Raw genomic sequence first — 24,084 nt, 5'->3', positions numbered from 1 at the left:
TAGCTAAACACTAACATGAATGGGATCTTATGATTTAGATTAAGTCAGTACCTCAACAGCCATGAAACATAACCACACGCAACTGAAACAGATGTTCTGTAACAACTGGAATTATAATACTAATATTAAATACAAATAAGTTCCAAAAAGCAAAAGAAATATCACACATGCTTACCTTATACCGTACTCTGCCATTCGCCTGTGAACTGTTCTTTCACTGACCCCAAAAAGTCTGGCAATATCCATGACGGATACACCAGCAAGAAGAAATGATTCCAATACCTCAGCAGGCAGAAAATATCCAGGTCTTCCAACTGTTCTTGTGTGGTACACAGATTGGTGCAAACGGCAAGCCACTTCCTCCAACATCTGGACAACTAATGAGTTAGCATCATTATCCGTGTCTGCAGCTACCTGGACCAGCAACTCCATAAAAACATTGACACGAAAAAGCAAAAAGTCATCACTGACTGTGCTACTTTCAGCTAAATTGGCAAGGTGCCTTAAATCCTCAGCAATCCTACGATACATTTCTTAGATTTTTTTAAATTCCTCTAAAAAAGGTTGCTCTGCTAAGAGAAGCACAGCGCAGGCATGAACAATGGATCTGCAGACTGATCGTTCTGTTTCCGGTTGATTGACCCAATAGAAGAGCAGGACATAGAAAGCAGGCCTCCTCATTTACATATTTACATTCCCTCGTCTGTATACCGACGAGGGAATAATAAAACGGACGAGGGAATAATAAAACGGACGAGTGAATAATAATACGAAGGAGTGAATAATAATACGGAGGAGTGAATAATAAAACGGACGAGGGAATAATAAAACGGAGGGGTGAATAATAATACGAAGGAGTGAATAATAATACGAAGGAGTGAATAATAATACAGCGAGGAAATAATAAATAAATACATCAAGAAATAAATACGGTTAGGAAATAATAAATAAAAATGTCTATTTTTCTTGATGGAATGTCATGTGTATGGAGAAATAAAAAAGAAAAATATATAGTATATATATTTATTCTTTTATTTATTATTATGTCAGTTTTGGTCCTCCATAATAAACAGGTCTTGCAGTAAGTCTTCCAAGTGTCGAAAAACTTTTACTGCACGTCTCTCCGAATCTCTACCACACTGACAAAAATAAAACACGCTGCCCTCTACCGAGTATGACGTGTAACTGAGAATATCGATCTAACCCAAACAAGTAATTAAACATTGGTTCCGCCCTGGAAACTTTTGCAGAACATTTAAATGTGTATTTTAAAACAATAACGTATATATTTAAATATTACAATCAGACTCATGAAATTCTTGAAAAAAAATTCTAAGTTTGGAAAGTCGGAAATTCCCGACTAAAATTTAACTATTTTTAATTTTTGAAACTTAGAAATTTCCAAGTTTTTTTTCTCCAAGTTTAATATCAAAATTTCAGAGTTTTTTTCTTGTAAATTTTGGACTTTTAGAACTCAGAAATTTCAACATTTTTTCCAGAACATTTCTGAGATTAATCTCAAAATTTCTGATTTTTTTTCCCCTCCATCTACAATGGCCCTACACCAGGGGTGTCAAACTCCAGTCCTGAAGGGCCGCTGTCCTGCAGTTTTTAGATGTGCCACAGGTACAAAACACCTGAATCAAATGGCTTAATTACCTCCTCAGTTCTCCAGAGCCTTGCTAATGACCTAATTATTCTATTCAGGTGTGGTGCAGCAGAGGCACTTCTAAAAGTTGCAGGACACCGGCCCTCGAGGACTGGAGTTTGACACCCCTGCCCTACACCATCATAGCAATCTCCACTATTCTAATAAATAATAAATAAATATTCTATTCTCATTCACTTTGTGTCTCCAGCTTCTTTGTTGAGCAACAAACACCCAAATTTTTTTTCTTCCCATTTTAAAACCACGAAACAAATTTTAAAACCCTTAGCTAAGGATATAATGAACTCCACCTTTCATTAGGAATGATTACATGTCACATCTATTCAATTTCTCTTGATCATTCATTAATATTCACATTTTATGCATGTTTTTATGTGTCAAAGCGTATTATTCATGCCAGCATGTCTGTGTTTATGTGGGTCTTTTTTTCCCTTTCAGTGTTCCTCCTTTGCTTTTCTTTTTCTCGTGTAAGATAAATAATTTAGCCTTCCCTGTGAAGCAGAGAGATGAAACAGGCATTCATGAAAAGAAATAAAACAGTCATGAGCCTTACGTTTACCCCGTATATTGTCTTATTTCCGTAGAGGCGCACACACAAATCAGGCCTCATCAGCTGTGTGCAGGCAAGTCGCAAGATTGAGCAGCCGCATTTGCATTTTGCTTAGAGTGCTTGGCACACAAACAGGATCTCTTGTTAGCGAGTAACAAGAATAATAGATGACATCCTGCTAAAATATCGACATATCCCTTAGAGCCGGAGAGCTGTTTCAAGGCATTAAAAACAACAGCGGGCGCCAAGGATGCCTCAGCACGTGTAATTGGTGTCTGAGATGAATACATGAATGTTTTATTTCATATAAACACTTTTTTTTTAAAGGCAGTATGTTTTTGAGCGCTGAAGTGATAGTACTTCCACACGTCAGAGTGTATTGGCTTAGCAATGCTTTCCAAACTGAGCTACTTAACACCTCAGGCTTTCTGGTAATACCACACTCCTCCTCCTCTCCCTCCCTCGGCCTTCCTCACGGGGCGGGGGGTGCTGAGTTGGTCGTCCATGAAGGTTGCTGCCTCAAGGAAAAACACAAACCTGCTAAAAATACCAGCTGAAGCTCTATGTCGCTTCTCAAAAACAATACAATTCATTGAAAAAGTTGGACGGTCTCTGCCAGATGGGCTATTGTCTCATTGCTAAGTGCTCATTGACTTTTCACCTGGAAGTCGTCTTAACACCCTGTTAGCTGATTATTCACAAATCTCCTTGTGAAGAAAGACGAGGATGTAAGAAGATAAGAGCTTTACCCTCTCCAGGTGACGTCCCGCAACAACAAACACAGGATTTGTCTTGTTTGCTCGAAAACTTGGAGATTCCAATGGATTTTATTCAAGTTTATTCGGATAGCACATTTCAGCAACAAGGCAGTTCAAAGTGTTTAACAGGTAGATCCATTTATCACCAACTTAAACAATTTGCATCAGTTTATTTGCCTATCCATCCATTCATCCATTCACTGTCTTCCACTTCCCAAACAACCCAAACGTTCCCGGCAAACAAACGAGAGTTTGATTAAAATGGACATAAGAGGGATGGTGTGAATGCTCTCCATCTCTAGGGGTTTTTCACACCTGATATTCTGGTAGATTCGGTTCGATTGGCGACCAAAATTGCAGCATTTGTTACATTTTCAGCTAGTGTGGTTCCTTTTACACTGCACTATGAAACAAACCAAACCCTTTGAAAAACCTGTTCCCCTTCTCGCCTGTGGGGGCGCTGCACCAACAACCACTGATGGAAATGACACAAAAACACTGAAGAAAACGCTGAGCGAAAATGTAAACAAAAATGGAGTAGCGTCAGATTTTAGCAGTTGGAGGATTTCTCTTTTGTCTTTGGCAAAAGATTGTGAGCCATTTCTCCCAGTAGCGCTGGACTTCCGCGTTCGTTTTGGTTGTTTTTACCCAGAATGCCCTACGCTGTAGTCCACTTCCTGCTTTTGGAGCGATCTCCGGTCAGCGTGGATCTCACTCGAATGGGACCAGAGTTCACTTCAGAATTCACACCTCACCAAACGAACCGGACTTTCTAGACAAATGTAAATAAATTAAGGATACATAAAAATATTAGTAGGTTTTCCCATTTTGTGTTAAAATTGATAATTTAACACCTTAAAAATCTATTTCAGGTTGTGATAAAAGAGAAGAAACATTTCCCGCTTGCATTTTGTTTTCTTGGTTGGATGAAAACAAAGATATGCTGATCTCACCCGATGCAATATCATTAGTGTCCTCTTTTTATTCCTCCCACCAAATCAATCCTACTATCTTCCTCCCATCCCCCCATCGTTCAGCATCAAACGGATGATCGGAGAGAGGAGGAGAAAATTCTAAAGAAAGAAAAGAAAAAGATGGAAAACAGGCGAATGTACTCGGACTGGAACAGAGCGTATTGATCTCACGATGAACTGAGAGGCCAAAGACAAACGGACCTCCGGTTAGGCAGCTTTGTGGCTCAGCCGACCAGATCCAACGAACCAAACAACAACCACAAAAAAACAAAACAGTTAAACCGTTCCTGCGGGAGGGATTGCAGCTCAGAGCACCTCATCAAATACTCGGCGTAAGCCTCTGTGGATTTCAGATTGCTGGTGTCCACCGATGCTTGAGCTTTATCCTCCGCTAAAGGAGGCGAAAGAAGCACCGGCCTGCAGCGGCGAGGGCTATTTCTGCGCCTTAAAGATCTTAATGTGGCCTGACCTTTGAGACTGAAGGCACGGGGCGAGGTGGACATGAAAGGGCTGACGCAGAGCGCAGTCATCCCTGCTGGGGGGGGACACAGAAAGAGAGCAGAGAGACTCAGCTTTCCTTTAGACACACCGCCTTCTCAATCTGTTTTTTCTCTACATATCGTATTTATCCAAAACGCAGCAGACCACACATCTTTCTACTGCTACTGCTAACGGTAAAGGTGACTTATTATGCCTCTTTGAACGTGTTAGCATAGGTGTTTGCTATACAAAACATGTTCATTACAATTCTTTTGCACAAAATCATTCTTGGATAATGAGATTAGAGGTTCAGCGATTGCAGTTTTCTGGCCAATCGCCGATTATGAGCTATAAAAATCGTAACGTACCGATTCCGATTTTGGCTGATACCAATTTTTTTAAATCTGAAATATCACTAAATATAGCAAGAAAGTCACTTAGCTGGCAACAGTGGGGTGACTATTAACTGCAAACATGCAGACATGACCTGGTGGGCTGGTCTGTTAGTCAAACCTCTCTAACGGGAGAAAAATTAGGTCACTGGTTGATTTTTAGACCTTTGCTGAGGTAGATAAGATTAAGAAATAATAACTTATTCCTATGCATGTATTGGCTGATCACTGATCTCCCAATATTTATGAAATTTGCACCAATAAATAGGTTGAACAATAAATCAGTGGACCCCTAAATGAGATTTTAATTTGCTCAGTTTAGGGGTCTGTCACTTTAAATACAAATAAGCTGCTGCTGGCCACACAACGTTTACACTCAAACAAGAAAATGGCTGATAGCAGATGCACAATTATGCAACCATACATCTTTGAAAAGCAGAAGTAGAGCCTCCTGCACAACCAGCAAGAGCTGCGTTTCTACTGACCATATAATTTTGCGAAATGGAATTTTGAAAATAAATTGGCTTGTTTAAAAAAAACATGTTTTTGCGCTAAGTGAGGTGGTTTTTTCAGTTGTAATGAAATTTTTGTTTTCTTCAAAACTACAGTGGAAACACTTTTTTTGCATCACACGAGTCACATGATCAACAACAGAATGTTAGTACTGGCAGAAATGAAGAAGGTGACAGGAAGTAGTTGGAGAATAATGGCACAGCTTGTTTTTTAATGACGTATTGAGTGAACAAACTTATTCATTACTTTATTTGTGTTTCTTATTTAATGTAAACACAGCAATTGCAAAATTGTGTCTTTTTGATTAGCAGAATATCTGGAAAGTTTGTAATGGAGACACAGTCAAGAATGCAACGTGAAAAACCAACAGGGTTTTTTTTTCTGCTATGTATTTAATTGCTCTCCATTTATGATTTTGCTTTATGTACTTAATGTTCTGTTTGTAATCTTTCTTGACTCTTGTAAAGTGTGTTAATTGCTTAGAAAAGTGCTATGCAAATACAATTTATTATTATTAATTATTATTATAAAACCAGCTTACCATAAGTCCTGGAGCTCAGCTTGGGTTGCTAGGTAACGTGGGGAGGTCCGCTGGGGTTGCTGGGCAACATGCCGGGCTTCACTGGGGTTGCTAGGTGACGGGCAGTGCCTGCTGATTTGTGACATTGCATTATGGAGGTTTTTGAAACGACTAATTTTTCAGACACAAAAAAATAGTTCTTATGTGACGTCACCATTTGTAACTGGATATGGAGTTGCTATGGCAACAGCAAACAAGGCAAGCTAAATACTAGCTCTCTCCTCGTTCCTAACTGGTAAACAATAGAAGTATGTTACAACTATTACTCGATTAAAATTTTTGAGTTCTCTACCCACCTCTGTGTAATACTAAGATAAATATATCTGTGATATTTACTGTAGTACGTACTGCCGAACTAGCAAAGTTAGCTTGGCTAATGTAGCTTTTATATGCTAACTAACACGGACAGTACTTACTCTGCCTGTCACCTCTACTTTGCTATTCACATGAAAAGTTCGTACGTCCTTTAAAAAGCCGTTTAAACATTTATTTCTATGGATTTCTATCTGCGATGCTCCTCCAAGGTGTTCGTTCTCTTCGTGTTTACTACTAAGACCTACGTTTGATTGGAGGCAGCTTGTTCACATCGTCAGACATGTTTTCATATATATAATATATATATATATTTCTTTCGCACATTTAAGTCTCCACATATATATATATATATATTTTTTTTTTTTTTTGCTGGCCTTGAAGACGTGGGTCCGCTATGGATTGCTCTGCGCATGCCCACTAAAATGGCACTGATCACTTCCGGGTCAGATTTGTGGAAGTTGAACTATATTGCCAAAAAAAAAAACCACGCAGTTTTATTTCTTTTTTAATATAATTTCTCGGGCTGTTTTTAGGAGCCGTAGAAACCCAAATGGAAGTAACAAAAAACATGCAAAATGCCTCTTTAAACATCCTTACGGTCTTAACCCCAATCCAAATCTAAACCCCAAATCAAGCCCTGACCTCCATAATCCTCTTAGAGAAGCAAGAAAAGGCGAAATATCCTCAGTTTGCGTGTTTGTTATCCTTAGTGGGACCGTTTAGTGATTAAAATACAACAAAAGCCCCGGATGGCGGTGCAGCGGCGGGCTTTAGGACCCAGCGCGTCCAACAGTAAAGAGGAGGAGACGGAGGAAAAGTCGGAGTGACAGGAGAAAGCTGACACAGTAACCGCAGCATTAAGGAACCACCTCGCCTCTCTGCGAAGAGGAGGAGCAGCAGGAGGGACACCGGGGATGTTCATCTGGGGACGGAGAGCCTCCGACAGAGGATGGGTGAGCAGGTGTGACATCTCCATCATCCAAGCAGCCGAGGAGATGCCGATAAGTTTGGCTTCCAGCTGCTCATTCGAGGCTCCCGCAACAACACGTGTACCTGTCCCGCACATAGACAGTTAAACTTCACGCATATTCTATACGAGGAAGGACATCGTGGATGGTTTCAGCTGGGACCTGAAGGTGAGAACATTTATGCTGATTTACACCTAAAAGCTAAATTTAAAGAAATGGCTTTCATGTTATAAGGATTTTTTTCCAGCTTTGTATTTTACATTAATTTTCCTCCTACAACCTTCAAATAATCTGCATCTTTTTTTTTTCTTTTCTTTTTTTTATTTGCTGTAGCAGCTTTTTTTTTTCCTGTTAAAAGAAAGCAGAGCTGCAGAGCATCCCCCTCATACTGCAAAGCTCTATTGTTTACTGGTCCACTTAATGGTTTACAACCAGCCTGGTGTGCAGTTTTAATAATCTGTAATCAGATAAAGGCAGAAAGCATTCTTATTAATCCCCAGGTGATAATTCAGGATGATTTTAAATCTTCAATGCTTCATGCAGGGGGGAAAACGGTGAAAATGCAGCTTAAATAATGGGACACGCAGTGTGTTTCTCTTGCCAGGAGTCCTGATTAAAAGCAGGGGCTTTCTCTGCCGTGGGTGGGCACGCAGCAATCCACTCAGTCTGAGGAAAACAACAGGAAAAAAACACGATAATTAAAGGAAAGAAGCTTTACAATCAGGTGAGATTAGAAAATCATTATGGGGTTTAAAAACTAGATGCAAACAAACAAGATAAAGGCAAAATTAAATAAGATAAGTTACTTAAAACTAAGCAAAAAGGGGCAGTAATATGCATAAAAATGATTATTATTTAATAATAATTTAGGGAATTAATTTGCTAAGTTATCCTTATCCTAGGTGTTTTATTATTATTATTATTTGGAGATGTTTTCCAAACTGCTTTTTTTTTACTTTAGCAGCCCCATTAAGAGAATCACAGATTAAGAGTTTAATACATTTAAAAATAAACATTTAATTTACATCAGAGGTGAACAAACTTTTTGCCATGTGGGCTAAAAAAACACAAGAAGTCAGAAAAGGCATCTATAAAAGACTCTGAAACTGAATAAGAACAAATGGTAGTGGTAGCATCATGCTGTGGGGCGTTTTTGATGCTAATATGTGAAGAAAAGAGAGGCTAAGCTAATATATGCTAAGCTAAGATAATAAAATTGTCTCACATGCAGGGAACAAAGCTGCAATACAAGAACAAAAAACAATACTTCAAACAAAGTCTATAACAATAAATACATTATTATTTAAATTATTAAATGTAGATTTTTTTTTGTCTTTTATTCAGAATTCAGTTTTATTTTTTGCTAAACATTTAGTGCTGTTTTAATCAAATATTTCTGCATGAAGGAGAGCTGTAAATCATCTGAAACATTAACTCTGCCTTGCTGCCAGCAATGCTTCAAAACTAACATTTATTTCTAATATCTTTGGATTCCTTTCTTTCATCTTGATGTTTGTTTTTCTTCAGAAACTGTTGCTTTATTTAGCTGAGTTTACCACAAATTTCTCACTGAATTATTTTTTTTGTCCTCATTGTTGACAAAGCATGACTTTAATTCATTTGTATCTTTTTTGAAAATGTACCTTTTTTTGTTTAAATCAATCTCCAACCTCAAGTTAGGAAATCAAATTTGTGCCATTTTTGTATTGTGATCGAGGACCAAAGAAAATCACCGTGAGGGCCTTAGATGGCCCCTCGACCGCACTTTGGACACCCTTGATTTACATTTTAAGTTAACTAAACAGACCTTAAAGTAAGTGTATCTTTTGGTAAAGAACATAAGCGAGCCGTTTTCCTTTAATTGATGCTGATGAAACGTGTGGCGCCTTCAGGTCGCTGTGCTGCAGGTTGGATGATGTGAGCAGTCAGGATGACGTCTGTGCAGAATCTGTGCAGTTACTGCAGGAATGGCTGTGGCAGTTTGTCAGCTAATCTGACACTTTCACAGCTTTATTCACTCAGAAAAAAGTGTTTGTTTTTTTTCAAACAGCAAAAAGGCTGTTGACAGTGTGAGGCTTGATAATTATGCTTCAGCACAAAGACCAAATGAAAACACACACATCATGGACATAAATATCATTATTTTAGGCTTTATTGTTGATTTATTCGAACTGTTATTTATTCAGCAGCAAATTCAGTGAATTTAAAATTTTGTTTTCTCTAATTTGTCCAGAATCAGGTGTTTTATTTATTTTAAAAGCAGTTCTGATGCATGTTTGGTATCAAACACTCAATAGTGTCCAACTTTTAACAATTTATTTAAGGTGAAGTTGAGAAGTTAAAAACCTTTCATATGTTTGTGTGGATAGTAATTATGCTTTTTTTTTTTTTTTGCTTATTAATGTTTCATAAGAATGCTACTTTGAACATTTGATGTCTATTTAATCATTTATGTTAGTTTTATGTATTTAATGTTATTGACTTAGAAGTATAATTTATCATCTTTGTTGTATTGCAGCCTTTTCTTATCTTCTTAGACAAATTTCCTCCCTGGCAGACAAATACAACTATCTTAGTTTAGCTTTTCTGATGTTAGCTTAGCTCTGCTTATCTTAGCTTAGCTTAATTTCGCAATGTACCTGAACAATTAGCAGTTGGCAGAACACTGAGAACGCTGGCGTTATTGCGCCTCTACTGCGCATGTGGGACACTTTTGGGTCGTTTGCCCGTTCAGACTGCCGAACACACACAGGTCGGTCGCATTTGGAAGTGTGAACGGCAACGACAAAAAAATTAAATTTGACAAAAAATCGGAATTGGGTCACTTCAGGCTGCAGTGTGAACTTAGTTGATTCCACCAACGTAGCTAGAAACGTGCAGCGCGTTTTAAATCTTGTGATTATTAATGATCATTGAATAATCACATGTTCGTTGTGATATATATTGTTATTGATTATTTGTCCAGCCCCATGTAACATTTTGGTTCAGCCCACAGTTTCTTTCTTCACAAGATACTTTTATATTCCACAAAAAATTGAAGTTTAGTGATAACTGGGAGTCTTTTCTGTTCAGTTTTGGTGTAAACTCAAGTAACTGCTTCTCAGTGTGTACAGGTATGAAACAACCCCGTGTTTGCAAAACAATGAGGGCTGTGCCAGGTATATTGAGTATGAATATGGGGGTCGTTACACGCGCAGGGTCCTTTTAATGAGATGCTTTTCCAAACTGCAGCAACACGTCTTCTAACACCACATTAGAGATGAACCGGCCTTCCTACTGGCATCCAAACTTTTCCAGGATTCAATTTAATGTTGAAATGCTTAATTTCTAAGAATCCAGGAATCAGCCAATCCCTTTTCATCCTTATCCTTCGGCCAGAGCTTTAAAAATGACATTAGATATTGTTTTTTTTTTCTTTTTTATTCTAATCCACACTCTTACTTTTTGTCTTATTGATGATAAAAAGCAGTAAAGCAGTTTTTTTATCTGGTACGTAAACAAAATTGTAGTTGACTTGAAATTTGAGGTACCTAGATTAGTAGGTTGTGTTCTCAGTTTCATGTCTCACAATAACAAAAATGGCTTAAAACAAAAAAAAAAAGCTACATTGTTGTATTTCCTTCCTGCTATTTATAGTTTTTTTACATTTTTGGGGGGTTATAAAGTTTCAATCTGGTGCAACAGAAACTCAAATGTACCTAGCTAGGCTAGCATGTGTATATTGGCAACTTGTTAGCGTTAGCCTCAACCACCTGGAGTCACAGAAAGCAACAAAGACATTTGTTTGCCAGGCATTTAATCTCGTGACTGGAGATTAGATATTCCAGTCATGACCAAATTTAGGACCTGTAATTAACATATTTAAAGCCAACTTACATTTTTTAAGATATTTTATAACCTTAATTATTTATACATGAATTTAAGACTTTGTGCCAACTATCTGGATTAGCAAATACCTGGTAGAAATTCTCTCCATCGCTCCTCAAGAAGGTTGTAAACGGCTTGGTGGTTAAACGTTCTGAAAGCAGAGTGTTGGAAAGACCAGGAGCTTTTTTATGCTTCATATGTACCATATGTTTGTAACAACTGAAGGTATAATGTTTACTTTATTGTGCTATATGTTGGAGCTAAGGACGTTTATTTATCTTTTCATTCATCATCTATTCTGATTAATATTTTGTAATGCTAAGAATTTTGGTTTATTGTTGTCATTATAAATTCCAAAACTATCCGCATTGTCGGGTTTGATAGTTTTAATATTTTCTCCACTGGTTGTTCAATGAAAGCATCAATAAATACCAATAAATTTAGAAATATAAGTAAATACAAATAACACTTCTTTATGTGGTTGGTGTCCTAAAGAAGCTTATTACATATAGTTACCTTAGTAACAAGTAGTTATCACTTTTATTGTTATCATAATAGTACCACTAAGTATTGCCACTATGAACTAATATAAACATATGAACATGGAGAATACAAAAACATGTCCTTTCATTTATATATCAGCTGGCTTGGAACCCATGATAACTGCTGGCAGTTCTAGTGAAATTTATCTAATTTATCAATGTATGAATTTTTCGTTTTTATTCATGAATGTAGCACTTTTTGCCTTCCATACCAGCCCGTACATCTATAAATTTCATCCCTGGAGAGAATTTCAACACGCGCACACACACTCTCCACAAACAGCATAAGACTGTGATCTGCAGCCAGTTCCTTCACACTGTATCTTCTGTCTCTAACATACAAAACGACACACTCCCTGCAGAGAGCACCATGTGCAACACATTGCAGATGGATGATTTCTTATTCCTCTGGCTTCTCTGCACATGAGCACCAGCTGTGTGTTCTTGGTTTGAGTTGGAAATGCTTGAGAGTAAATGATGCAAGGCTGCAAATGACTGCAGCGTCTGATTCTCCTATAATCTGCAAACAGAACGAGTTGCGTGTCAGAGGTCAGATTGGGTGTACGCCGCGGATTGATTAGAGTTTTTGCACAGCGAGGTTCAAATAGTCAGCGCTGAGTGTGACTGTGTTTATCTGTTTTTATTTTTAACCATGCAGAGGAAATAACTGATCCTCTGTGGGTGTAAAATGACAGAAACCTCCTTACCAGGAGGTTCAGTGTTTATCAAGCCAAGCAGAGGAACAGCACTGAAATGGCAAATTAGCCTCAGCTTCATTTCTCCTGCAGTGAGCGCTCCACTTGACAGTGAATGTGTTTCCATAGGAACATGGTGTTACTTTGAGCTCTCGATGTTCCTGCCTGTTTCTTTCTTTCTTTTTTTTTTTTTGCTTATCTTTTCTGTTTGGTTTCCTCCGCACTCGTCAGGCAGAGGCAGAAAGAGAAAAGGGTTGGGAAATGAAATCAATAGGGCCATTTAATAAGCAGCAGGGCGACTTGGATTTCTTCCTCCTACTTTGGCATCTCTCAAAAAAATAAAACATTTAAAAAACCCCAGCTTGGGTCTCCTCAGCCTGACATCTCTGTTAGTCAAGATGTCTTTTTATTAGAGCCTGCGAGGCGTGTGCAGCTCCTGCTTTTATCTGCATCCGCTCGATTTGTATCAGCCGAGGCTTTACAGCAGATAACTTCCAGGATGATTAGTTGGCGTGTTGCGCCGAGAGAGAGAGAGAAAAGACTGCAGAGTTGCTGAAAATCCTCATGAGAGTCAGCACTGTCACTGAAGATTTCAGGGAGATTTCTTTGCATTTCATTAAAGAAGTTTAGTTCGGTGGATTACGCAGGGATAACTATGTGTTTGAGAAAACCGCAAAACACAGTTTTAAACAATTAATCAATTTGCAATTAACTGTCAATTAGTTCTTTAGCTTAAAAGTTGTCCCAATTGTTTAATAAATTCTGCTTAATATAACAGGTAGTGTTAGGGAGACTGTAGATGAAGGAAAAGGGAGTACATTTCTGCCAAGAATGTCAGAAATTTGAAGATCAATCTCAGAAATTTTCTAGAAAAAAGAAGAAATTCTTTGAGCTCCAAAGTTGAAAATGTGTGAGGGGAAAAAAAACTCATAATTTTTAAGATAAATCTCAGAAATTTTCTAGAAAAATCTTGGAAATGTCTGAGCTCTCTGGAAAAACTTTACCTTTTGTTAAAACTTGGTTATAAAAACACAAATACTTTCTGTTGTACTTTGCATTTTTATGTGTAAGAAAATTATGTTGCTAACAATTTTTAGCCTGATTACAAATTAAAAAGTCTCCATCTGCATCTTCAGGTCAAATTTCTATCATTTGTGAATTAAACAAAATCAGTCCAAGGACCACAAATGGTCCCTGGACGCCTCAGCATTAACCGACAACATCCCTGCTCCAAACGGATCGTCTGTGATTTTCAGGGTCGTCCTTGCAGGCTCCTCTCCACCCGACTGGATGTTTTACAAGCTTTAGTCGGAAATGGAGTCAGGCTGACAATACAGCTGACTGACGTCTTTTTACGGTGGCTGGGCAGAGAAGGAGCGCAGGCGGAGAGGGGCGGGCTGTAATAAAGCTGAGTGCATCGCTCCTGGAATGAGGCTGCAGGAGTCTGCATGCCTCACATGTATTGTCTCTAAAAGGGAGGCGGACATGTTTGTTGTTGGAAAAGAAAAAAAGAATCACTCGAGGTGCTTCCCCTGCAGGAGGCGAGCGCAAAATAAAGCCACACCGGCTAAAAATACCCGGTTACACCATTTCTTTCCTCCTTCTTCTGTGGTGTGTTGAAGCGCGTTATTGAATCCATCGTGTGAGCTGCTCTGAATACTGACTGATGAGCTATTATGTAGTTTGGTGAAATGACACTTCATTATCCAGACTGGAATGAAAGGACTCTCAAGACACAATGAAGATTGCTTTTCCATATTTTCTCATTAGATCGCTCTCAGCAGTATTTCTCCTTCACAAGCTGCTGATTTTTACATCTTTACGACAAGAAGTTCATTCATTAAAAGTGTTGCAGACTGGAAAACAAGTTAAAATGGGTAATACTTTATTTACAGATTTATGTAAACTCCAGTTTGTTTGTGGCGGCGTGACTATAATTAAACTCAAAAACCAAACTGGTCTGCCTATAAACCTTGGTTTGGGTTTGGTTGAAGTGAACTCTGCTGCGGTTTGGATGCATATGTGAACGCCAAACGTACTGAAGACCGCTCCAAAAGCAGGAAGTGGACTACAGTGCAGGGCATTCTGGGTAAATGACAACCAAAACAAAAGCGCTAATCTAGAACTCGCTGGAGAAATGACACGTTGTCTTTTACCAGCGACGAAAGAGAAATCCTACAGCTGCTAAAATCTGACGTCACTCCGTTTTTGTTTACATTTTGTGAAGAAAGAAGTGTCTTCTTCAGACGTTTTTACAGCATTCTCTTCAGTGGTCTTGGTGCAGCACCCCCAGAGGTGAGGAGGGTAACAGGCTTTTCAAAAGGTTTGGTTCATTAGACTCAGTGCAGCATAAAAAAGAACCACAGCAGCTGAAAATGTAACAAATGTTGCAATTTTAGTCCCCAATTGAACCAAACCTACTGGGCTATCAGGTGTGGAAACATCCTATATCTGAAGTCTACAATGTGTTTTGTTTTATTGGCATTTTTTTTTTGTTTTAAGTCATCTTAAAGTGGTCCATAGCTGTGAAACAGAAAGTCATGGTCTTTGAGAGAGTCGATACTTTGTAGAACCAACTCTCACAGAATTTACAACTGCAAGTCTTTTGGGTGTACTTTTAAAATCTGCTGGCAGGTTAAACCTGTTTGAATTTTAGTGACCGTCTGAAAACCCTTTGTAACATCTACTGTACACAGATTTGCAGTATTTTTTATTTATTTTTATTTTTTGTAACTTCTGGTTCATTCTTTCCTTTTCAATCTTTATTTTAACAACCCACAGTGGGACTTTATTAGCAGTGAAATCTCTATGGGTGGCCATTCATATCACAGTACTCTGAGCTGCCGCCAAGCTAATTAAATAGTCTGAGCCCAGAGAATTACTGTGGGAATCAACTTGGGTTGCAGAGACAGAGTAAACGAGTTGATTATTATTTGATTATTAGAAACACTGTAGTATTCTTCCTGTGGTCCAATGAGAAGCCCCTTTAAAATGATTGGTTTTGACTATTTGCACGTGACGTCACGTTCTCCAGAACTCCGCCCACTCCGCCATGACGGACATCAAAACAACCAATGCGCTCCTTTAAAGCTAGTCTTAAAAACAGACGTTTGTAACGTAATGTCGCTCCTAATTAGTTGATTTCACTTTAAAAATGGCCATAGGGTGCTGCGTGGCCGGCTTCGCAAACAGACAAGGGTAGAAACCAAACTTGTCATTTTATTGTAAAACTTTTAATGAGGAAAGATAAAATTTGGTGTTAAATGGATATCAGCCATCAATCATAATGACTGGCAGCCCTCGGGTAACCGCGGATTAGCAGCAAATACTTTTTACCAAGTAAGAAGACTAACGTTGACTTACCTTATAAGAAAATATGATGGATTAAAAAGATATCAAATATCGCATTATGGAGAAGGTACGGGTCTAATCATTAGTAACCATGGCGACTATGCCGCACCGTCATGTAGCCTAGCATGTATGGAAAAAAACTGGTTAGCATCTCGTCCTGTACGTTTTTAATGCTGCTCCGGTTTAAGGGGAAACGCTGTTTATTGCACAGTGATATAAATCATGTGGTGTGAATTCAAACAAAGTCATTAATTTGATGAACACGTCAGGAGAGGGGAAGTGCAGGTCGGTTTCTAAGCTAGCTGTTTCCAACTCCTGTAAATCCCGCCGTCTACGAGCCCCAACCAGGTGTGTTACGTTCACAGACAAATTAGCTCGACTCTAACAAGTAGAAACCATGAATAAACTGGCAAAGAGTTCAGTACTCCCGATTCTCACCTCCGACGTCCATCATGGCGCCTGGAAGTGACGTAGTTGCAAAAGGTGAATAGGAATCTAATCCAACTCATTTGGCTGAAGAAATGTTAGAAGTTCAGTGAGTTGTGATAAAGTTTTAGAAATATGATACAGATTAAGGGTTTTCTCAATTTCAGTTTTGTTATTTCGTTAGTTTTAGTTAACTATAATAAAATTGTCCCACCACTGATGGTTAATTTGTGATGTCACTTACATGGGTTGTAATTGATTTATAGTAAAACTAATTTCTTTATCAGAATCTATCAAAATTTGGTGTTAAAATGTGAAATCTAAGTGTTGTTTTTGTCTTCACAGACCTCACTGTCTTTGTTGGACAGCTGGATGGAGTCTTAAGGAACTGGGTTATTTTGTCACTCTGAAGCCATAATTCAAAACCAGACAACTTTTGTTTCCTGAAGAACACCGAGCCAATGTTCACCCCTGGATTATACTTCTGTAGCCTTATTTCTTTCACTCCTAAATGTTAAAATCTATCCCCAAAACTAATCCTGGATGTTATGTCTTTATGAAGTGTCAGAAAGCAAAGCCAAGGAAATATTTTTTTACTGCTTCTGCTGCAGCTAAAGAGAAACAAGGGCGTCTAATTTATCAATAACCGTTATTGTCACTTTTTGCTATTTGAGAACAAAATTGGAGACCAAAGCGTCTCCAATAATCCAACACAACTTTCAGGTGCTGGGATAAATTCGGCATGTGCTTTTTTCCTCTGGACCCGGCGCTGAAACAAGAGAAAAATTAAAGAATAGGATTAAAGGTGGATTATCACAGCAGCTGCCTCTGCATAAGCCCATCGAGCCAGCCGGCTTGTAGATTACGTTTGCCTGTTGATGCGGCCTCTGGAGCGGTTCGTCTTTAATGGAGAACAGAGACGAGCTGGAGCACCCCCTGCTGGGAGAAAGCGCCGCCAACAGGCTGCCGTCCAGCCAGAACCAGCAGAACCAGGTGCCGGTCGGGCTTTTTAAGGGCATTCTGGTGAAGTGTGAGGAGGACCGAGCGTACCCTCCGCTGGGCTGGAGAGGCTACTGCGGCCATCCTCCGGAGCTGCTGGACGCCTGCGCCCTGCCGCGCAGCCTGGAGTCGCTCTACCCGGCCGGGCCGCTGTGGGGCCAAGCGGACCTGCTCAGCAAGGAGTACCTGGAGACCACGTTTGTGGACATCCGGCCCGGTTCGGCGCTGGAGAGGAAGCTGCTGGCCGAGGCGCAGGACTTCCAAAGCGCCCCCTACAGCATGGATGACGAGGACGACCTGCTTCCTGACTCTGACGTAAGAAAGAAAAAACAACTCCTGAGTTTAACTGAAATCTGTAAGAAAATGGTTACGATAAGGAAATCTTGTACAGTTTAGAGTGTAGCTAACCCCCAGTCAACTTTTACTTAGCAGATAAAGTGTCTAATTATTGGAAAAGGATTAGGGACACTGGAAAAAAAGAAAAAAAAAAATTTCCCACAACATTTTGACATTTCCCCCAGAATTCTGGGTATTTTCTCAGAAAATTTTGACTTGTTTTGCAAAATTTAGACTTTTTTTCTCAAAGTTCTTTTTGTTTTCAAAATTTAACTCCCCCCCCCCCCCAGTATTCTCACTGATAATCTCAGAATTGTAACTTTAACCTCAGAATTTGGGCCTTTTTTTCCCCTCAAAACTTTTTTTTTCTTAAAATTTTGTCACCTTTTCTTAATTTTTTTTCCTCCGAATTTTGAATTTTTTTTCAAGATTCCAACTTTAATCTCAGAATTCTGACTTTTTGTCAAATTCTTAATCAAAATTTTGACTTTTTTCCTCTTCTGACTTTTCTCAAAAAAAAATTTTCTGAAATTGATAATTCTGTTTGAATTTTGGCTTTAATCTTCAACGATCAGACCCCTAGAAAAGGTTACCATTCGGAGATGAAAGAATTCTGACTTTAATATAATCAGAATTCTGATTTAAAAAGTCTTTAATCTTAGCTAATCCTTTTCTGTTCTAAACAGGTTTTCTAGGGTTTCATCTTCATGTTATTGTGTGAATTTTGACATTTTGACAAATTTGTTTAGTTCCACATTATGTTGCCTGAAACTGCCTCAGTGCTGCCCTCCTCAGGTCGAACGGTGCCTAAGCAGTTGGACTCTCCTATTTGTCTTGTGTTGATGCGAAGAGCGGCCATATTGAAAGGCAAAGTCGGTCCTACGAGTCGTAACTGGGGGTAGTCAAAGTTGTTCCCAGTTTTCCAGTGGGAAATCGGTTTGCAGAGGGATTTTCAGTTAATATTTCCAACTGGGGAGTCAGAATTTCCCAGTTCAGAGACTAAATAAGTAAGAAAGTGGAAAGATATAGTGAACTTTGACTGAGTTCATATAGAAATAAAGCAACCAGTAGCATAAAATATAGGACTTTAGACGCTAAAGTAACAGAAATAAATGTTTTTCCGGCAAAGCGGAATAAATTTAAGGAAACATATTTAGTTTTTCACTGAATCACTGAAAGGCGGCTCATTTCTCTTTGCATTCTTGACTCTTCTTACTGTATTTTTACATGAAAGCAAGAGACCTTTATGTTCTCTGTAGAGCTACTGGCGGCTGAACAGGAACCTAAAATAGATATATGAGCAATGCATTCAAGGTAGGCAGCAATTCGCCTGTTTCTGTCAGAAAGCCAGGTTATAAGGTTATATAAAGCTGCTCTGGTGCTTTAGCACAGGTATCAACAGAAAAAGAAATGTTGTCTCTTTTTAGGAAACCATGAAACCATATGTGTTGAAAGTGTCGAACACTCCTAGATTATTTATTTTAAGGACTGTTTGAGTTTAGATTCCCAGCTGAGGTGAAAACTGCAGAAAACTTTAAGTTTTCTCTCAATCTGTTAAAAACATATTTATCCTCCGTGTTTGTGTTGTTTAAAACACTTCAATAAATTTAATTTAGAATATTTAATGTTATTGCAGCTAAGATTATTTAGCATAAATACAGAAAATGTCCAAAAAAATGGGTTTGCACTGTTTTACTTTTCCTGAGACAAACGTACTGTTTGTAAAAGTACCAAATGTAGTGAATTTTGCAATGTTTGAAAGCTGCAAAATGAGCTGATGAAAAGTATTGATTGTGAGCAACACAAAAGCTCTAGAAAGCAAGTGAGAATATGAAGCAATACACATGTTTCTGTGATGGTGCAGTAGGGCCATTATAGATTGGGGGGGATGAGTAAATTTCTCCCAGAAAATTAAGAATGTTTGAGCCCAAACTCAGAAATTTTCAAGAAAAAACTTGGAAATATCTGAGTTTGAGGAGTCAAAGCAACAAAAAACACTGTTAACGACTGAAATCACTAGGGCTGAAACGATTAATCGAATTAATCATGATTAATCAGTTATTGAAATAATTGTCAACTAATTTAGTAAATGATTCATCATTATTTGATTATTTAGAGTTTATAGATTAAAAAAGGCCATTTCCTGAAAGAACAACACACTCAGAGCAGTAATTGGCCAAAACTACAAAATGTGTATATTTAGCAAAAAAAAAAAAAAAGAAGATGTCTCTAAATATGTTCTGCAGATGATTATTGCTAAAGAAATTATAACATGTTCACTGCAGGAATGCTGAGTCATTGCCTTTTTGGAAGTAAAATGCCTACTTTTTTTAATTTAAAAAAGGTATTTAATAATTTATTTCCATCTTGTAATGTATGTCTAATGTTTAAGAAAAGCTTAAATTGTTATAGAAAGATCTGCAGAATATTTTTTTTATTTGATTAATTGATTAATCGTCAGAATGATCGTTAGTTGCAGTCTTAGAAAATAGAAAATGAGCAGCAGAAGAAATAAAACACTGATTGGGGAAGGAGAGTTGGAAACAATCTTATAATTCTTCATTTTTACATCTAAACAAGTCATTGAGCTGATTTTTGTGGGTTTTTTAGTGTATTTATTGTATATTTGAAATATGCCTGCAGTAGTCTCCTGAGTTGAATAGCTAATGTTCTTTTTGTGTTAATTGGGGGCAGATATCATAAGCTTGTCCTTCTTTTTGCTCCTTTTTATCCATTACATGAACTGTTCATATTTATTGAAGTTCTCTTGTTGCTGTCCTGCTCATTGTTGTCCAGTTTGAACAGAAGTCTCATCATTGCACACGAGCTCCGCCGTAAAATCCTGCGCTGCACTCAGTCCACTGCAGCGGGAGTTAGCCGCAGATGAGGAATGTACATCCCACAGGCGTCACAGTGGGACGGACGTTCAGGCAGATGGCGATCTGTGAACAGCTTCTTGAAAATCCCTAAATGCACCAGCTGTGTGTGGCAACAACGCAAATACCTGGATTAATGTTCAGAACAAACACAAAGCTCCATCAGGCAAATTAAATGAACAAAAAAAAACAACAATAACATAATTGGTTTGATAGAATCTGCAATATATTATAGGAAGGAAACGATTAATCGAATTATTCAAATTCAAAGAATTTTATATATCCCCTGGGTGCAATTAAAGGCAGCATGTAAAGCATACATAAAAATAAATACTTGATAAAAAAAAAGAGATGGGATGGAATACAATATGCATGATTATAATTAATCGATTACTGAAACGATCATTAACTAATTTAGTAATCGATTAATCGTTAACTGGAGTATCCAAGTAAAAAAAAAAAGGCAGTTTGCAGAAAGAACAACACACTCGGAGGAGTAATTAACAAAAAACTATATAAAATAAATACACATTTTGCACTTAAAAAAACAAAACCTTCCTTTTCTGTGAAAATGTTCTGCAGATGCATCCATTGCTATAAATAATCAAGTGTTCTCTAAAGGAATGCTATGTTTTGTTAATTTAAAAAAAATTATAAAATTATTTATTTGCATCTTTTAATGCATTTCTAATGTTTAAAAAGCTTAAATAGTTATAGAAAAATCAACAGATTGTCAATATTTTGTTTTAGTCCGATTAAGTGATTAATCATCAGATTAATCGATTAATACAATAATCATTAGCAGCAGCTTAGAGCTTGATCACTGTAGCATGAACAGAACGACGACTGCCACATGCAGATGCATAGACACAAAGTTGGGCCCACTTTGGAAATAAATCATCAAATCGTATTTTTGCATTTCAGGACTTCATAATTAATTTGTAGGAGCAACAAAAGGCATTTAATAGGATTGGAAATGTGCTTTTAAAACAGAAGGACATTTGCTTGATGTGCAGCTTGTTCATGCAAAAAAAATGAGCTAAGCAGAGTAGCCTGGTCGGGTTGGGGAGTCGGATCGAATATGTGGAGCCGTGCGCAGACGTATGAGTCACGTTGGCCTGCAGTCAGTGGAGTTTGTGCACATTCACAGCGTAACCCCATTAAGTCACAAGCAAAGTTTTTCGGTTGCTGTAAAAAACACGTGAGATTAATAAAAGCAGAATATTTTTTCTGCTTTCGTGAGAGTGAAAGATTATTTTACTGAGTTTTCAAATTTAATAACTTGAAAAATGGACGTAAATTTCTTTAAATAATCTTTTATTTGTCTCAAAAATGAAAACCTGGTGTTTCCTCGTTCCTGCTGCTCAGATCTGGATCTAAAAGAGAAAAATATCTGCAGAAACTGTCCCCCCCTGAATGTTCTCTGTTTGGGTCCCAGGACTCGTCGATAGATGACCTCAGCGATACGGACAGCGACGGAAACTTTCCCCTGATGATCCCTCAGGACTACCTGGGTCTGGCCTTTTTCTCCATGCTCTGCTGCTTCTGGCCGCTGGGCATCGCCGCCTTCTACCTGTCTCAGAAGGTACAAGCCTGAACTCACACAGTCCAACATGAAGCACGCCTGCTGCGGCGGCACGCCTGCTGCGGCGGCACGCCTGCTGCGGCTGCACGCCTGCTGCGGCGGCACGCCTGCTGCGGCGGCACGCCTGCTGCGGCTATCGTGCCGCTGATGTAAACTCCTAACTTTCTGTCACACGGGCCAAAATCATCAAATCAAAGATACTCATGGGCCAAGAAAAAAATAAACAAATTAAAGTAATAAATAAAAATCTAATTTAACTAATTTATTGAATTCAGTTTAATAGATTACATCAATTAAATTCAAGTTACATTTATTTATATTTTATTTTAAATAAACTAGATAAATATTAATATGGAATTAATATTTAATAATTTAATAAATTGACTAAATTAAAATGTAATTTTTAAAATTTTTTGATTTATTAAATAAACAAATTGCATTTTAATTTATTAAATAAAACATTAATTTCAATAAATATTTAATCTATTGAATTTCTTGAAATTAAAATTAAAATTTAACTTCAATTTAATTTATTAATCTATTAAATAAATAAATTGCATATTAAGTTGGTTGTACCTATTATGAAAGTTTACTCATAAAAACACGAATATTTTGTGTTATAATTAAGATTTTCCACTGTAAGAAAATTGTCAATAATAATAATGTCACCCTGATTAAAAATAAAAAGCTTAATGAACAAATTTGTATTATTCTTGAACGACAGTTGAGGCCACAAAGTAATCAGTTGACGTGCAACAAATGGCCCACGGGCCGCACTTTGGACTCCCCTGGTTTAAATGTAACAGAGTTTTTATATATTTTGAGACAAACAGAAAAAACACACATTGTAAGAACTGAAACCTGAACAGTTTTCTTCAACATCCTGATGTTATTAGAGCAAATATCAAAGTTTAAGAAACTGTAAAAGTATTATTTTGCTGCGATGAAATCAGAATTTATTGTTTAACTTTGTTTTTTTTCTGATTCCTATCCTCCATTTTCAGAAAAAATAACCAGAACATTTAGCTGCTTAGGATTTATTTCCATTTTTGATTTAATCCATAAAAATATCAAAGATAACAATAAATAAATAAAATAAAGTTGTAATATTTTCGTAATACTACAACTTTATTCTTCTTTTATTTAAACTTTATTCTCGTAGAAATGTGTTCTTGCATTATTTCCACTTTATTGTGCCTTTATCTCTTAATATTAGGATTTTTTTCTCATACAACTTTATTCCTTATTCACGTAAAATTATGACTTTCCTGCATTATTCCAGCTTTATTCTTTCATTATTTTGACTTTATTCTCGTACGACTTTATTCTGGTAATCTTATGACTTTTGTATTATTTCAACTTTATTCTTGTAATACTACGAGTTTGATATTCATTTTTTTCTTTGCTTTTCTTTATTACTCCACCATCCATCTTCAACAGAGTCGCCCTTCAGAAATAAAAACATCCACTAAGCCTTGCAGTGTCAACAGCAGCAAAAAAACATTTTCTTAAAGATTGAATCAGAAAAAGAGCGAAACCTCGGATGGATTTCCGATGTTGTGGAGCGTTGCCTAAACCAGGGTCAAACTCGGAGACGAGGACAGAAAACCCTGATGAATCCTGAACGCTGCTTATGATTCAGGGATGGAGCATAATGTGGGATTAGCGAGTGATTGAACTGAGGGGAGGAGAAAAGCCATGCAGGACAAATACCCCTCTCTCTGATTTTACTTCATTTTTTATTTTTTTCCAGAACCACTAATCCTTATCCCACTGTCTTCTGCTTTCCAGACCAACAAGGCATCAGCTCAGGGGGATTTTCAGGGCGCCAACGCGGCGTCCCGCCAGGCCCTGTGGCTCTCCGTGCTCTCCATCGTGTTTGGCATCATAACGTACATCTGCGCCATCGCAGCGCTGATCTCCTACCTGTCTGCAAAGCCATCGTAAGAGCCGCGGCTCGCACATAGACGCGGCGCACAAAGACACAAATCCTCCATGAACATCAGCACATCATCTGTAAAATAACGAATAAACGAAAAGATTTTAACCACGTCTCACTGGAACAGGACGAAATGCAGCCCAGAGGACATTCCTCTACGTTCAGGCTCGTCTTTCTCACTGAGGTTGAAACATTTGTGTCACGCTTGTCATCACATGTGGAGCTTAAACTGAATTTAAAGGTGACCTATTGTGCTTCCTAGAAAATTT

At 37.9% G+C, this 24,084-nt stretch overlaps 1 protein-coding gene and 2 long non-coding RNA genes across 5 annotated transcripts; 1 reads left to right on the top strand and 2 right to left on the bottom strand.

Annotated features, from left to right (window-relative positions):
• Positions 1 to 3,534: 3,534 nt before the first annotated feature.
• Positions 3,535 to 6,472, bottom strand: LOC103475107 (uncharacterized). The gene is made up of 5 exons (XR_535290.2): positions 6,333 to 6,472; positions 5,878 to 5,988; positions 4,153 to 4,486; positions 3,931 to 4,050; positions 3,535 to 3,749 (listed from the first exon to the last, which is right to left on the bottom strand). It is a non-coding gene; the product is annotated as an uncharacterized LOC103475107 (long non-coding RNA).
• Positions 6,473 to 6,787: 315 nt separating this feature from the next.
• tmem91 (transmembrane protein 91) lies at positions 6,788 to 23,923 on the top strand. 3 transcript variants are annotated; one of them, XM_008426507.2, is made up of 4 exons: positions 6,788 to 7,367; positions 16,426 to 17,394; positions 21,730 to 21,876; positions 23,668 to 23,923. In XM_008426507.2, exons 2-4 carry the CDS (start codon positions 16,987 to 16,989, stop codon positions 23,821 to 23,823), a joined length of 711 nt encoding a protein of 236 aa, XP_008424729.1. In that variant the 5' UTR covers positions 6,788 to 7,367; positions 16,426 to 16,986; the 3' UTR covers positions 23,824 to 23,923. The 3 variants fall into 3 exon arrangements, with proteins under 3 accessions (XP_008424729.1, XP_008424730.1, XP_008424731.1); XM_008426508.2 differs by lacking the exon at positions 6,788 to 7,367 and adding an exon at positions 15,383 to 15,501; XM_008426509.2 differs by lacking the exon at positions 6,788 to 7,367 and adding an exon at positions 15,860 to 16,002.
• Positions 7,712 to 9,135, bottom strand: LOC103475105 (uncharacterized). The gene is made up of 2 exons (XR_535289.1): positions 9,007 to 9,135; positions 7,712 to 7,865 (listed from the first exon to the last, which is right to left on the bottom strand). It is a non-coding gene; the product is annotated as an uncharacterized LOC103475105 (long non-coding RNA).
• Positions 23,924 to 24,084: the final 161 nt, after the last annotated feature.

This window comes from Poecilia reticulata, linkage group LG13 (assembly GCF_000633615.1).
Source record: "Poecilia reticulata strain Guanapo linkage group LG13, Guppy_female_1.0+MT, whole genome shotgun sequence".
Taxonomy (NCBI): domain Eukaryota; kingdom Metazoa; phylum Chordata; class Actinopteri; order Cyprinodontiformes; family Poeciliidae; genus Poecilia; species Poecilia reticulata.
This window is presented reverse-complemented; position numbering and strand designations above follow the sequence as displayed.

What these genes read in the sequence shown, in the direction of transcription:
- tmem91 (XM_008426507.2), top strand. Translation starts at nt 16,987, where the DNA reads ATGGAGAACAGAGACGAGCTGGAGCACCCCCTGCTGGGAGAAAGCGCC. An exon ending in ACCTGCTTCCTGACTCTGAC is followed by an intron (nt 17,395 to 21,729) that starts GTAAGAAAGAAA and finishes TTTGGGTCCCAG; the next exon opens with GACTCGTCGATAGATGACCT. An exon ending in CCTTCTACCTGTCTCAGAAG is followed by an intron (nt 21,877 to 23,667) that starts GTACAAGCCTGA and finishes TCTGCTTTCCAG; the next exon opens with ACCAACAAGGCATCAGCTCA.